The sequence below is a fragment of the Tetrahymena thermophila genome (assembly GCF_000189635.1).
Source record: "Tetrahymena thermophila SB210 genomic scaffold scf_8254811, whole genome shotgun sequence".
In the NCBI taxonomy this organism is placed as follows: domain Eukaryota; phylum Ciliophora; class Oligohymenophorea; order Hymenostomatida; family Tetrahymenidae; genus Tetrahymena; species Tetrahymena thermophila.
The window spans coordinates 663,611-679,694 of record NW_002476567.1 but is presented as its reverse complement, the minus strand read 5'-3'; the positions used below and the strand labels follow the sequence as shown (position 1 = coordinate 679,694).

General features: G+C 22.4%; 2 protein-coding genes across 2 annotated transcripts; both read left to right on the top strand. All coding sequences in view use genetic code 6, as the record gives it.

Moving 5' to 3' along the window:
• Positions 1-3,339: 3,339 nt before the first annotated feature.
• TTHERM_00061620 (transmembrane protein, putative) lies at positions 3,340-7,290 on the top strand (the record flags this gene model as incomplete). The annotated part of the gene is made up of 4 exons (XM_001007696.2): positions 3,340-5,093; positions 5,365-5,432; positions 5,484-6,470; positions 6,530-7,290. The coding sequence occupies 4 exons, from the start codon at positions 3,340-3,342 to the stop codon at positions 7,288-7,290; spliced, it is 3,570 nt and encodes a 1,189-aa protein (XP_001007696.2).
• Positions 7,291-9,388: 2,098 nt separating this feature from the next.
• Positions 9,389-15,961, top strand: TTHERM_00062630 (transmembrane protein, putative; the record flags this gene model as incomplete). Its single annotated transcript, XM_001007698.2, has 5 exons — positions 9,389-10,016; positions 10,105-10,775; positions 11,148-13,741; positions 13,866-15,007; positions 15,204-15,961. 5 exons carry the CDS (start codon positions 9,389-9,391, stop codon positions 15,959-15,961), a joined length of 5,793 nt encoding a protein of 1,930 aa, XP_001007698.2.
• Between the last annotated feature and the right edge of the window lie 123 nt (positions 15,962-16,084).

The window sequence follows — 16,084 nt, the reverse complement described above, 5'->3', positions numbered from 1 at the left end:
AGAAACACTAAAATTTGTTTTTAATTTTGTTTCTGCAAAACTATATTAAATTGTAAGCGTCTTTTGGAATAAAAAATCTAAAAAATTCTTAAGTAAACAGTCAAAAAATCCGCTGATTAGTCAATTAAATCTAGTGATAAGATAAAATGAAAAATCATTCTGAATGTTTAAAGATACTTACAAATGTATTTATTAAATTGGCTATTTTTTTACGAATACAATAATTTTGAATTTCTTATAGAATTTGGATAGCAAAAATCGTGTTAAATTGAAAATAATATTCTATAAAAAGTGGTAATTACTTCTTTATAACTATTTAACTTGAAAATTGATACAATTATATAGTTTTATTTGTTGTAATCCGTCATAAAAATTTTAACAACTTAACTTGAAATAAAATGTTAAGCAAAAATAAGAAATAGATCTTGTTCTAGAAATAATTATAAATTAATAGATCCTATCTATTTTAGATGTATAAAATAAATAACTTTATTTTTTTTAATAGAAGGTTTATCTGTTCAAAAAGGTTGTTATATTTATATTTTTCAAAAAATATATAAACAAATAAATTGTAATGATGGTTTTCATAATAAATTTGTTCTCTAAAATTATGAAATCTAATTTTTCTTTAAAAATAAATAAGATGGTTTTTAGAAAAAATTGAAAAAAAATTTCTAATTTATTTAAGCGTTAGTCTTAACAAAAAATGTAAGTAAATTAGAGAGATTTAAAATCAAATATTTAGATTAAATTTTGTTTCTTAGATTTATTAATTTAATAATTTATTAGTGATTAAATAAATATTGTATTGCTTCATACAATGCCAAAATGAGTAACTAAGATTAGAGGTTTTAGAAAATCACAGTAATAATTAATTATAATTTTTTATATGGCTCTAGAATAATAGCCTCGATTCAGAAGAAATACCATGAATATTATTTATTAGAAGTTAAAATATGTAAATTCAATATTTGCGAATTTAATATTTACTTACTTTTAAAATTTGTAAAATACTCCCTATATTTTTATTTCCGATTGATGTATTGCCATTTATTAATAAATATAAATTTGCCAATTATAAAATTATAATAAAAATATATTCTAAATCTACAAATTTATTTAAAAACTAATGTAATAAAACGTTTATTTCTATTAAAATATCCAGCTACTTTTAAGTGATAATATTTAAATGTAATATTCATAAAATAATAGATTTTAAACTCGTTTTAGTATGTATGATTAGTAAAGAATAATTTATTGAGTGTATACTCGTATTTTTTTAATTAATATTTACAGGCTAAAAAATAACATTAATAAAAATTGTGAATTAAAAATAAGCCTTTAATTATTTATTACTTTTAAAATGTACTATAATTGTGACCAATATAAGATTGAATGAATTATAAAAAAAAATATAATTCATATTTATCTTATTAAATATTAATTAATCCCTAAAAAAGTTAAATTAAAAAACATGTCTTTTGGTATCAAGAAATTTAAGGAAAATATTTAAGAATATTTTATTTCAAGGGTATATACTGTCTAGAGGTAATATAAAAGGTCAAAGCATTTATGCTGTTTTTTAATACTATTTAAATGTCTTTTTTTGTTCATGGCCAATTTAAAGAATCAGACCTATCAAAGCTTTATTTAAAACTTAAGCTATGACAAGTAAGCTCTAAAACTGATGAGTATTGTGTTTGAAAATGAGGATTCTCTTATTATTTAATTACTGCTTTTTTCTGTGAACTCAATTATAGTGTTATTTTTCTTACTAGACTTTATTTACTTTTTATGGAAGAGCCCTACAATTTAATAGCAAGAAAACATTTACAAAATAGTTTCATTTGTATTATAAACCTATGAATACTTATTTTTTATTCCTTCATTGAGATGGTCTTTATTAGGAAAAATCTCTGAACTAAAAATCATTAACATGATTCTAACAGTTTTATTAAGTAAGCATTTAGTTAAATTTATTTAGTGATTATCTTGGATTAAATTAATCAAATTTATTTATGTTTTTCCTTTTATAAAAAGTGATGCTGATTGAATTAAATGACTTTGATTTTAGGTTTTCAGAAAACGCAGATTTCCTTGCTAAAAGAAATTAGTTGTTATCGTTATTAAGAATATTCTTTGATTTAATTAGCCATGTTATTTTAAAGTTAACAGATAATTTAACTCTTCCATGTATTTACAATAGCTCTAAACATTTATTAAAAATATTTTATTACTGCTTTTATAATAAAGTACTCAATCTTTAAGCTCATTAGTTGATTAACGTTATGCACTGCCTTAACATTTCGATCGCTCTTAGCATATGTCTTTAGAATTTAGATTAAAATAAATTCGATTATTTCATATGTTTTCTATCTACATTACCTATCACTGTAATAATTGGGTACGCAGCACCAAATACCATCCGAAATAAAATCTTCTATTTTTAAAGTTAATAAAAAAACTTCTAGGAAATAAAAAGTGCAAAATAAAATAAATACTCCTAAGAAGATTCTAATAAATCAAACATTGATATATTTCTAAGAGATATTAACCAAAAAATTAGATATCTATATGATGAGTATACTAACAGCAATCACTCAATTTTTTTAGAATCTATCATACTCTAACATAAAGAAAACTGTTCTAAACCACATAAATGTTTCTGTAGTTAAGTAAGCTTTCTTTTAAAATATTTATATTTTTTTAAAATATCATTTTCTCAGTTTATTTTTCACATTATTATTAAATATTTTAAGATCAAGACAGATATTTCAATTCCTATTAAAAATTGCTTCATATTTTTTCTTATAAAATTATTTAGAAATATTGATTGTAAACTAAAATTTTCATCAAGTATTACTCAATATAGTCCAATATAAAAATTTATAGAAGAATTATTAACTTTTATTATTTAATTAGGATTGTAACATAGTAAATGGCGGTGAAAATTTCTTAAATGAGAACATACGAAAGTAGTTTATAACGGAATACACCATAGTAACATACTAAAATTACTTAAATAATCTAAAAAAGGATATAGATTTTGTACATTTTAGCTATTTTGCCTATCTTATAGATCATGTCAAAAACTTTCGTTTGTTTTATTCTGAAATAATTTAATTAAAGAGAAAAAAAAACATTCAAAAGTCTTTAATCTATATGTAAGCTATAAATTATTTATTTTATTACGCATCTACCCAATAGTAATAAGAAGAATTGGCTCATAAAAAATTGAATATCTCTGTTAATTAAAAAAGTAAACTTGAATAGTCAAGTTAGACATGCTTATATGATATCATTTTATTTGAATAATAATATTTTTAAACTGTATAGCTTATGAAAGACTGCCTCTTGTTGAAAACTAATCTTATTTAAATTCTTGGAAATAATTTTGTGGATTTAAACTAACTTTATTAAACTTCGTCATAGCTTATAAAACAAAAGAATTTATTATAAACACAGCTTATATAATTGCATGCACAGAACGAATATAGCCAAGAGCTTCTAAATATTTGTAGCATTTTTGAAAAAACTCTTTAGTTTAGTGAAAAGCTAAATATTTTCAAAAAGAAAACAAATAAATTTAATGTTATCAATAAATTACCATTAAAAAGTTCAGATTCTTGTGTAATTTTTGTTTCTTTAATAAATAATTATGGAAGTATTATTAGAGTATCAAAGAATTTCCAAGAAGTAATAACTTCTTACACCAATCAAGAAGTTATAAACTCTAGCCTAAACATTATTATCCCTAATTAAATTTATGAAGCACATCAGTAATAACTTAAACACTATTTATAAAATGTGGAGAGTACAAATTAAATTAAGAATTTCCCATTATAAATTGGAAACTCAAAAGATGGATGGGCTATTCCTTTAAATATCAAAATATAATATCATTAAATTGGAGAATAAGAAATAGGTGTTTCGGCATGGATTAGAAAGTAAGAAAGAAACTCTAATTAATATCTTAGTCTATTGTTAGATGAACATGAAAAAAAATGCTCACCAGTTGTTATGTCTTAAGCCTTTTTTGAATCAATTTTTAAAGAAGTATATACATAAAAGCAAATTCATACAATTAATATGAATTTAATAGCTCCAGCTCTATATGCAATTATTGATAAATGCGATAATTAAGAAGAGAAAGAAACTTACATTATAAAACCAATTTCAAAAGCTTAGCTAACTAATAATTAATTAGACTATAACAAGAATTAGTCATATTTCAATGATATTTTTTAGTATAATGAAATTTTTTGTGTTTAATTTAAAATTTACAGATCTTAATCAAAATTTATCAACCTTGCTTAACTCGAGTTGTTTTAAGTTACAAAAGTAGAACAATAATAATTAAAATACGAAAGTCTTAAATTACTGAATATTTAGCTTACAAAATTTTGTAATTACAATCTACCTAATTAATACGAAACTATTTAATTTAATTTTAAACAGTCTCTTTATTTTACCAATAAAAGTATTGAGGATATTTAATCTAGAGATGAATCTACATTCTCGTAACCAACCCCTGAAATGATTAATCAAAGTTCGAACTAAAAATAAAATAAATAAGATAATTCCTTATTAAAATATAAGGATAATATGATAAGCTTTGAAAATAACCATTATTTATATGAAGAAGTTTAGCTACAAAACGAAAAAGAAGAAATATCTTTAGATTAAAATAATATCACTAGCAGAAATTTACTCAACTAAACACTAACTTTGAATGAATTAGATCATTTGTAAATGATTTAAGGTATGTCTTCAACTTAAATAGAATTTTAAAAAGGAAAAGGTAGCTTATAATACAATTCTTAAACATAATCAAATTCTATTTTTAAAAGTAAGAATAACGACTAAAATATTGAATAGTTAATAAATAATTATTAATTTACTAAGTAAATATCCACAGAACTATTAGATCCTTTAACTAAATAAACCAAAAATTTAAAATTCAAAGAATTGACTAATAAAGTTATAACACTACCTGAAAATGTTCCTAATTATCATAAAAAGCCTTTTTTAACTAAAATAAACTAGTAAGAGCAGAGTATAAGTTCTATGAAAACAACAAATTCAAAAACAAAGTAAAATAAAAAAAATTATTTAAAAGCTAATTAAATGATATTCATTTGTTTATTTCTTTACTAGATTATTTACAAAAAAATTTTAATGAATTTTTAATTTAAAAAAAACCCAAATAAATAATTTTCTAAATTAATGGAAAATCAATTTTTCAAAAAATAATCTATTTTTTTTTGATATAAAACATTTGTTTAAATTTCTTTTTCCAATATTAAAAAATCATTTAAACTCTACTTTTTTAAATTAGATATTAACTCAAATATTTTAAAATAGGAAAGAAATAATAAACTCAATAAAATCCTCAAAAAGAATGTTAGGTTTGATAATACTTAATTATATTGGTATATTAGCCTTAGTGACTATATTTCTTATCATTTTAATTAATTTTATAGATCTGTAAAACTTTCTTTTAACTTAAAAAATATCTTTTGATTATTTAGACTGGAATAGCGATTTGAGAATAGCGCTTAGTTCAATCTTAACAAATTTATATATGAATTCTTTAGTAAATCTGTAGCTTTTGGTGCCAAAAGATCCTACAAAGACAACTTAATACGTGTAATTATTTTTAAATTAAATGCAAGAACAAAGGATATACTACTCTAATTTGACTAGTGAATATTCAAAAGGGGATAAGGACAAAATTCAATAATTTAAATTAATTATGGAAAAAAAATTTATGTATATTCATACTATTGAAGGATTAAATTATACAACCAATTTTAATTTAGGATACACATTAGCTATGTAAAAAAGTTATTTAGATTCATTTAGATTAATACCATAATCCTATGATATAAATAGTATAGTTACTATTTTCTATAATCTTCAGCTTTTCGATGACACCTTAAAAGAAATTCAAGATAATTCTTTTAATGATTATAGTGATAAAATGAATTAAATTTTATTATAGCAGTAATACAACTTAGTATCAATTTCACTTATTACTTTAACTTGTGCAATAAGCATCTTACCTATTTATTAATTTATCCAGAAAAAAAGAGAGTAAATCTTAAAACTAATGACTAATATTTCACCAGAAAAACTTAAATAAATGTTAGGAACAACAAGTAATTATTTGTTTTAAATAGACTAAGAATTAACTTAATAAGAGAAACAAAAAAATTCAAAAAAAAAAGTTGTTGGATTCTTAAAACAAAGTGAAAATTTAAGCTAATAAAAAAGCTAAGAGTATTTTTCTAACATTTCTATCCAAAAAAAGAAAAATATTAGCTAAACTTCTAATTTTGCAAAAATAAATTTCAAATATTTACTTGGATCATTAGCCTTTTTTATTCTTATGTAGATTTACTCATTTTCAATTTATGTGATAATTAACATGTATTAGGATAACTCTATCAACAATAGGTTGTTTATGGGTAAATTAATATTTTCATATTTTTATTAAACTTTGATTTATTTTTTATATTTTATTAAGATCAATTAGCAGAAGCTCGTCATTTTCTTTAGATTTATGTTGGTACTGTATACATTGGTTTTGTTGGTAAGTTTGCACCATAAACTCTTCCTACGTCTTAAGAGTATTTGTTCAATAAAATTAAATAATTATAATAATCTTCATCAAGCTATCTGAATAACATTTATAGCTATCAAAACAATTTTTATGGGCACTCGAGATATAAATAAGAAGATTACAATTAATACATCATAAAAGTCTTAGAGAAAAACTCATGTGATGTAATAAAAAATAACCCAAAACTATTAAGTAAAAATATAGACTTCGACTATAATTAATGCAAGTAAACAGGTGATTAATTATTAGACTAAGGGCTTGTGTAGTCTTTGAAATCAGTATTTGAGTTTAATGGACAAATAAGTGATTTATACGATATAGATGACTCTAATCAATTTTACATTGCACTAAAAAATCTTGATTCAGCAAAGTCTTTAATAGAAAATCCTTTAGTAATACAGTAAATTAGTATAGTTATTCAGTAGCTTAATTATTTTCTTAAAATTATGACAAATGAATTATTTGATTTTTGGATAATTGCAAATCTAGCTTTGCTAATCTCACAATTAACTGCAACTATAATAGTTTTGGTCTTTGGATGGTATAGATTTTATGAGAGAATAGAAAAATCCTTACACGATACAAAATAATTATTGGAAGTAATAGATATAGATGTATTACTTGATAATTCATATGTGGTATCCTACTTCAAAGCAAACAGATGAATCAATCATGAATGAATGAAGAAATAAATATATAAATCTTGGTGACTATTGATTATTTTCTCCAATTAATAATTTTCTAATGATAATATACTATTTAATTGATAAAAATTCTATACCTCTTTTTAATTAAAGGTTTTATTTACACATTTTTTGTATTCAGTAAAATTTAGTCAATATGAAACGTGAAAAGAATTTATGTGTTTATTTCAAAATAATTTATTTTTTTGGATTCTAAGGATAAAAATAATTTAATTTATAATTCTTGGCTTTCTTATCAAGTATCTTATCAATTAAAAATCTTAAAAACTGTGATAAATTTAAAGTTAATACTTTATAAAAGACAAGTAAAAGCAAAATAAATTTTTTAATTTATTTTTAAAGTAATTTCACAAATTGTAAGGTCAAGGCTATTTTATTAAGAAAATCAATAATATTCTCTACTTCCCATTTAGATTATAAAAGTGTTTGATTTAGAAACTCAATTATTACCATCTACAGAGCAAAAATTTAATAGATTGTACTGATAATTAAAAAATCTGTGATAAAAATCAAAACAATAATTAGAAATAATAATTCAATTTATTTTTTGGTCTTTTAAAAAATATTAAAACTATTTTTACACCTTTCTATTAAAAATAATAATTATTCATAATTAAGTAATTTTGTTTCAAATATAGTATCAGCTAAAATATTTCAAATTAATATCTAATTATCTTAATAATATGTGTTAAACAAATGAAAAAAAAACAAATATATACAATTTTTATAATATCTACGAATCATGCGTATTTTTTGATTATGTCACATTTTAATTTTTGATAATTATTTCTAATAAAATATAAAGGAAATTTAAAGAAAAAAGAAAAGCAACTTATTTTTGAAATAATAAGAACTCAAATAAAATAATGGTTATTTGAACTGATTTATTTAGTTAACATTTATTTGATTCAAAAATTTTAATATTTTTGAAAAAAACAAAATATAGACGATTTTTCCATTTTTAAAAAGAGCCACAAATTTTATATAATGAATTCATATAATAAGAAAATTACAAAGGCAATTACAGTTTTTTATTAATTTTTCAGTTTAAAAAATGCATGAATGTGTATAACAAGCTAGTTAGTACTAGAAGATATTTATTTAAAAAATTATAACTTTATTTAAAAAAATGAAAGAAATTTCAAAATAATATTAATTGAATTTTTTATTTTAATGCATTTGATGGCCTCTTTCTTTTAGAAAGAAGCATTTTATATGCGTAATTAGTATCTACAAATAATAATGACGCTGGATTATACAATTTTAATGACGGCCTTTAATTTGCAATTATAATTAGAATATTCAATTAAATTTTCGTAATAATTAGTGACAAAAATTTTGTTGTATGATGTATTTTTTCCCTCTTGACAAAATTTAAAATTAATTATCAGTGATTCATTTAAAACAGTAAAGAGCTATTTAAATGTGAAATAAATAAATTATTGTAACCCTAATGATTTTAAATTCATTAAATTGCGTTATAAGTTAACAATAGGAGCTTATTATAAACTCCTTATCTAATATAATTCTAAAGCATATTATAAGATCTTATATTTTATTGAAGAAAATTATTTTTCTTATAAGTAAAATGAATAATTTATTTTTATATCAGTTTTAATTTGAAAGCAACTGCTTTTAAGTAAGAATAATTTGTCTTTTTTATTTAATAAAATGTATGAAGAGTGCAAACTATATTTTTAGACAAATAGCAACTTTTAAAATTTAGCTTAAATTCAAAATATTTACTAAAGTATTTGAAATATTCAAAAGATGTAATAGAAGATTAATTACTATTACTTTAGCAAAATCTTTGATTTAATTACAAAAATATAGATGGTAAATTTGATGCTATGATTATTATTATTTTTTGTAATAAAACTAGATCTAATAAGGTTTTGTGAACAGAACAAAAATGCCTGTAATTAAAAACTTAAATTAGTTTTTATGACAACAAAAATTTAATCTTTCAAAATATTATTCAATTAGAAATTAAAGTAATAAATAAATAATACGGCATAAATTGCTAACAATAGCAACTAATATAAAAGCAGCATAAAAAATGAGCAATTAAAACAATTCTAAATACTAACATAAGGACAATTTCTAATCCAAACCTAACTTCTTCTAACTCATAGCCAAATCATATCGCACATACTATTTAAATAAATGTTACCCTCTAATTAAGCTATTTAAGCGTTCCTTTTGGTTTTCTTTTGTATTATTAGCTCTTAAATCAGTTCTTCTTTTATTGACTAATGTTGATCTAGATATAAAAAATTATTTGGACAAAAGTCAAAGCACATCTATTAGCGCTAAAATAGATTCAATAAACTATAATATTAACAATTCTTATAGATAGAGCATCTTATAATTTATTTTAGTTATCAATGTTTATATTTTATTAATTCTAGCTATTGAGTTTTTTATATCTCTATCAAATACCTTTAAATCCTCTGTATAAATTTTTTCAATTACTGAAGATGAAGAAAGCGAAATAAATACTATAAATAGTATTAATGAAAATTAAAAAGAATCATAATTTTTCAACCGGAGTCTTACAACTTATAAGATATTATCACTCTTGCTCCAATGTTATCCTTATATAATATACATTCCTTCGTTGAGTATATCTCTTTAGAACCTCAATTTTCTATCTTATATTAATCTACCAATTACTATCATTATAAGTAAATTGATTTTTTTAATTAGACATTCATTTTTCTTTTTCAAATTATTCTAGGCTTGCAAAATTTAACATTTTATTCAATAAAATAGATTTATTTGTTTCTTTACATGAGTTTAATTATGAATTCTCTCAAGAAAGAGATTACCTAGCACGTAGAAATTATTGGTCTTAAATGGTTATTTTTATTTTAGACACTACTACTATTTGCGTACTATAATTGCAGTCAAACAGCTCAGTCTTACTAGGCATTAATATATCTCATTTCTTCGTAATAGCTGTTTACGAGTACTATTATGTACCTATTATTTAAAATACAATCTAATATTTTTCATTGGGTATTTATGTAATGCAGTTTTTTGTAACAGCCTAAATCTTATTCAATAAGCAGTTGTCAGTAAATGCTGATAACTTTTTAAGTTTCTTTGTCATCGCACCTCTAAGTTGGAAGATAGGATATAACTTAGCCTAGTACAGGATTAGTAGTATTGTAACTAAAAATCATTAAAAATTTAAAGATATATATAAACAAATGGGATTAACCAATCAGAGAGAAAAAAATATACTTCACTCAAATTAAACAAATATAAACTCACCAGGTATATTACAGTTCGAAATTTACATTAGATTCCTTCTAGATAACTTGAAATGCTTTTTTGATGATTTTTCAAACAGCTAATATGGAATTTTGCTTTAAGATATAATTGAATTACACAAAGAGAATTGTTTTGAGTCAGAAGCTTCTTCTTGCTTTTGTAGAATTGTAAATTAAATTTTAAACCACATATTTTACTTCAATTTAATACCAGTCAGCCACTAACCTTAATCAACTTTTAAAAAGTAAGCCAAGGAAATTATTAGGAACAAAAAATTTATTAAGAAAATAACTTTGATTAATAAGATTGGCTGAAATTACAAATTAAGAGATTTCATACGTCACTTTTATAATTATTTCCCCAATTAAAATACAAATTTATAAATTTATAGTTTTACAAAATTTCAAAATTCTACCCAATATATTATTTAATTAAATTCTCAAGAAATATCTATCCACTTAATATTTTATCATGCTCAGATGATTTAAAACCTTCAAAGTCCATGAAGCACAAAATGATTCGAATTTTTTAAAAAAAAGGTAAATAAATAAGAGGACATTGACAGAAATTAGTTTTTAGATAAAAAATGGCGTTTTTAATTTTTGAATAGCTACATTACTGATCTCTTTGTTTATTCAATTTAGAAGCTTTAAAGAGCTCCTTTATCAGACATAGAAAGAGAGCATTTAAAGAATCGCTATTTTTATATTAATGAACAAGCAAATATCTTAAAATTCCAATTCATTTCTTATCTTATTGAGATTCAGCGAAATGAAACTTTAGCTTTTAAAGAATTGTTGTCTCTTGGTAAAGATATTTGTTCTGAAATAGATCAGAATCAAGATATGAAAGATGTGTTTAATAACAAAGAATCTAAAAATAAAACAAAATAAACAGTTTAGCTATCACTTAGAGACTAACTCATAGTCAGGTATCTTTACTAGAGATCATTGTATAGCTTTAAATTCTAACAGTAAATTCATTTGAGAAATAAATAACATGAGAAATATATGCTCTTTTCTATTATGTCATTTGATGAAAAGATGCATATTGCTTAGGAAATGTTAAGAAATTGCATTGAAGATAAGTCTATATTAATTAAAAACTTATCTTAATCAGAAATTAATATTGAACAAGTGTTTCAAGATGGATTAAAACTAAGAAAACAAAGACGTGATCTCATGAAAATGCTAAAATAATTAATCAATTTAAATAGTTACTGTTCTTAACTCGAGGAGATGTGCTAATTTTTTGACTCAACAATTAATTTTGACTTATCTTTGCTCAAAGTATTGAAAAAAAAGAAAGAAAGAGAAAGTGAATCTTCAAACAGTAAAAGAAAATAAATTTTTTTTACAATTTAAAAATTTTATTCACCTGACTCCACTGTTGCTTTTGTTTCATTGATGGGTAAAGTTGGAAAAATAGTTAAAGTATCAAATAATTTTTCTCAAATTATACCAAACTTCACAAATAAAGAAAATAGCATTTTAGGTAGCTCAATAAATTGTATGATTCCTCCTTAGCTTCAGGCTGCCCATGATGCTATTCTTCAAGATTTTGGAAAATAAGAAATTATGTAAACAGCACTCAAAGATCTTCCTTTAATTATTGGTGTTGATAAAAACGGATTCTCTGTACCATACTCCCTAAAATTATAAACCTATCACGATATTATTAATCATGAGTTAGGTATATGTGCTTGGATAAAGCGACTTAATTTAAACTATTAAAATCATTTTTAGGATGTTTAATTTATCAATGCAAACTTAAACTAAAATGCATCTATAATAAATGCATCATAACATTTCTTTGAGTAGGTAATACATACTCATTTCCATTAAAGAGATATACATACCATTTCTTTATTTAGCATGATTCCTGCTCTGGAAGGAATTATAAAGGATTATTAGTAAAAACAAGAAATTGAAAATCATTCAAAGTTAGTTGGTGAAATATATGAAACTTTATTAGTAGAAGTAAAGCAAGATTAGAAGCAAGCTAACTGGATGAAATAACCTCATAGAGCAAGTTTAATAAAATAAATATCTAAACTGTAACTACATTGGGTTTAGATGGAAGTTAGCATCGTAAAAAATAAATATATGAATATTTTATAGATTCAAATTAAGAGCATGAGAAATTTACATAATACTGTATAAAACTTAACAAATTCTTTTGATAACAGCAACAATCTAAGCCTTAAAATAGAAGGAATTAAATCTCTTTGCTTATAATTAATCTCAATTTGTGAATGGAGTCAAGAAGAGATATAATCTCAACTGGTGGATATATAGCTTGAGGATTGTAGTCCAATAAATAGATAAATTTCATAAAGGTAAAATCAAGCTTCGATAGATATAACCCCTTCAAATAGAAAAGGATCCCTAAATTCTTCCAGTCTGAATTAATATAGAAAATATCAGTCAATTTAATTTGGCAGCAAAAGAAAATTTTCAAATTAGGACAAAGAATATGAACTGATACATCTCAAAGAAGTAAAATAAGTAGACGAAGAAGAAGAGCACCTCGAAAAAAATTATAATTTATCTATTAATAAAATAAGCTTCCCAAGTTTACCATAAATACCACTTACAAATAGAGAAAACTAATCATTAGTAGACTTACTTAGAAGTGATCGTGGCCTTAGCTTTGGTGAAGAAATAAACTAAATAAATGTCTCAAATAATAACATTTTTTTAAAAAAATAACCCTCTTTCTAAGAAGAAAAAAATGATAATTTTTAATCTAATCCTAACATTTCTTCTTACTAGGAAATAAAATAAACTAATAAATTAAATATAAATAATTTCTCTATTGAGTATCTGGCTTTTTCACCTAATAATAATGATTATTCTCCATTTTATCAGCTTTCTAATTCAATAACCTAAAACTAAGTTAGCACTATGAAGAATATACTTCACCCACATAGGTAGTCTATCAATTCCTTTCCACATGGATCTAACTTAATCAACCACTCAACTTCTATAGAAAAAAACACTTCAAAAGAAGACAGCTCTCCAGCAATAGTAAAAACCAAAATCTTTAACTCAATAAAAAGAAATAAATAAGGATAGTAGGTTGACTATGAAAGTAGTGTAAACTCTAGTAAAACTTCCCATGATGGCTTAAAGTATTTTTTTTTTTACTAAAATTAGATACAATTTAAATTAAATAAAAATTTGATTATAATTTATATAATATTTTTATTTAATAATTATTATATTTTAAAATAATCCTTAACATAAAAAAAATAGGAGAGAAATTATTTCAAAAATAAAATCTCAAAAAAAGATAAGAATATTAATTGGAATAAACGTGATTGGTATTATTACAATTATTGGATTATATTTGTTGAACATTTATAACTTTACTAGTCTTAATTACTTGTTGAGTAATGAAAAAACTGCATTTCATCTAATAGATTGGTGCTCATAGCTGAGGTTATCTTATGCTTACAGCTTATCAGACATGTATTTGCTTGTAATGATGTAGCTTAAAATTGTATAATTTACTTCCATGTAATAATTTTCAGAATACAAATAATTTGCTCTTCAAAGATTAAATAGCTCATATTAAACTTATAAGCAATTAATGGTATAATATACAAATTAAGATAAAAATCAGGTGGACGTTTTTAATACTATTTTAAATACTAACATGAATGTCTCTGTTTATTCAACTCCAACATCATTTTACAATATTACAATGAGCCTTGACTATGCTTTAATAACTTAACTAGGAAATATTGCCATGTATGCAACTTTAAATGATAAAACATAAATCCACTAAATAAATGCAAATTAAAACTATGAAGGACTTATTAATCATCTAACATTGCTTTAAACTTAAAATAATAATTAATATGATAATATTTTGAATAGTATATATAATGATTAAATGAATTAAATGATATACGTGCTAGTTACTACATTTATAATTTCATTAAGTGTTTTGCCAACATTCTCATTTATACAAATTAAAAGATAAGAAATTCTAAAACTATTATCTACCTTTTCTCCTGAAAAGCTAAAGCTAATGATGGCTAATTTGCTAAAAAGTAGATAAAGAATCAACGAGATGCTTATGCAGCAAAAAATTTCAAACACTCATTAATATAAAAATAACTAAGCATCCTTTAATGAATCAACTAATAAAAAGAAGAAAGGCTAATAAAGCACAGCAGTATCTCAAAATGATGATGATTTATTCTTTTTGGCATAAACTCAAATATAGAAAAAGAGAAACATAAGTAGCATCAAACCATTAAACAAACTAAATATCAAATTATTAATTTGGGTTTTAGTGTTTTTCGTTTTCATGCAAGTCTATTCAGTCTTAATTCTATATTTTGTAAGTAACTTTAAAAAGAATAGCACCAGTAACAGAACTATAATGAGTAAAAAATTGATTTATTTTTATTATTTTACATACTTTCTTAATTAGACTTTTTTACTTAAAAATTAATCAAAAAATTTTCTGATTAATTGTTTGAAAAGAAATAGTTTTTAAATTAATTATTTTATACAACGATATGAATAAAATTAAAATTATAAATTCTAATTAATTTATAAACTTTAATAATATAAAAACAGATGCATTAACAGAAACTAAAAGCTAAATATCAGCATAATTTGCTATGAACTAAGTTATGAACATAGTAATATTAGCTCCATAATTAGTACCTCCTCCTTATGATTTATACTTTGGTAGAGCTTACTATCTTTCAAACCTAACAAGTTAAGTACTTACTGATTTATATAATGCACAATAAGAAGTGCATAGTTTTGATAGATATCAGCAGGATTAATTCAATTCCTTTTTAAGACCAGTTTTTGAAAAGAATGCTTGCAATACTCTAGAAAAATTTCCCTTATACACATTTGATACCAATTTCAACTACTCTTAATGCACAACAGTATAAGATGGTTAGCTAAATTATGGACTGATTAACGCTGTTAAGCAAATGACAGTTTTATTAACTTAATAAGTGGATCTTTTTAAAATTAACAATAAAAAACTTTATATATAACAATTAAATATTTTTTAATAACAGAATAACTTTTATATTTTAGACTTATTTAGAAACTAAATTGATAGCACAATAAACTCATCTCTTACATTTATGAACCATGTAAGTGATAACTTATTTGACTATATGATAACAGCAAACATTATTTTAATTTCAATATAATCGTTTGCTGTTTTAATAATAATAGTTTTTGGCTGGTTTAGATATTATTCTTAAATATAGACTTTATTATTATAAACTAAATACGTGCTTGATTTATTTGAAGTCTAAATCTTAATGGATAATTCCTACATAGTTACATATCTAAAAAAGAGTTTGTGACCAAATCCTACTACCTATTTCTTATTATATATTTAATTATATTAAAATTCCTAATATTAACTAAATTGTTTATAATTAATGTTTACATTTTAAAAAATTTTGTAATAATTTCTATAGAAAAAT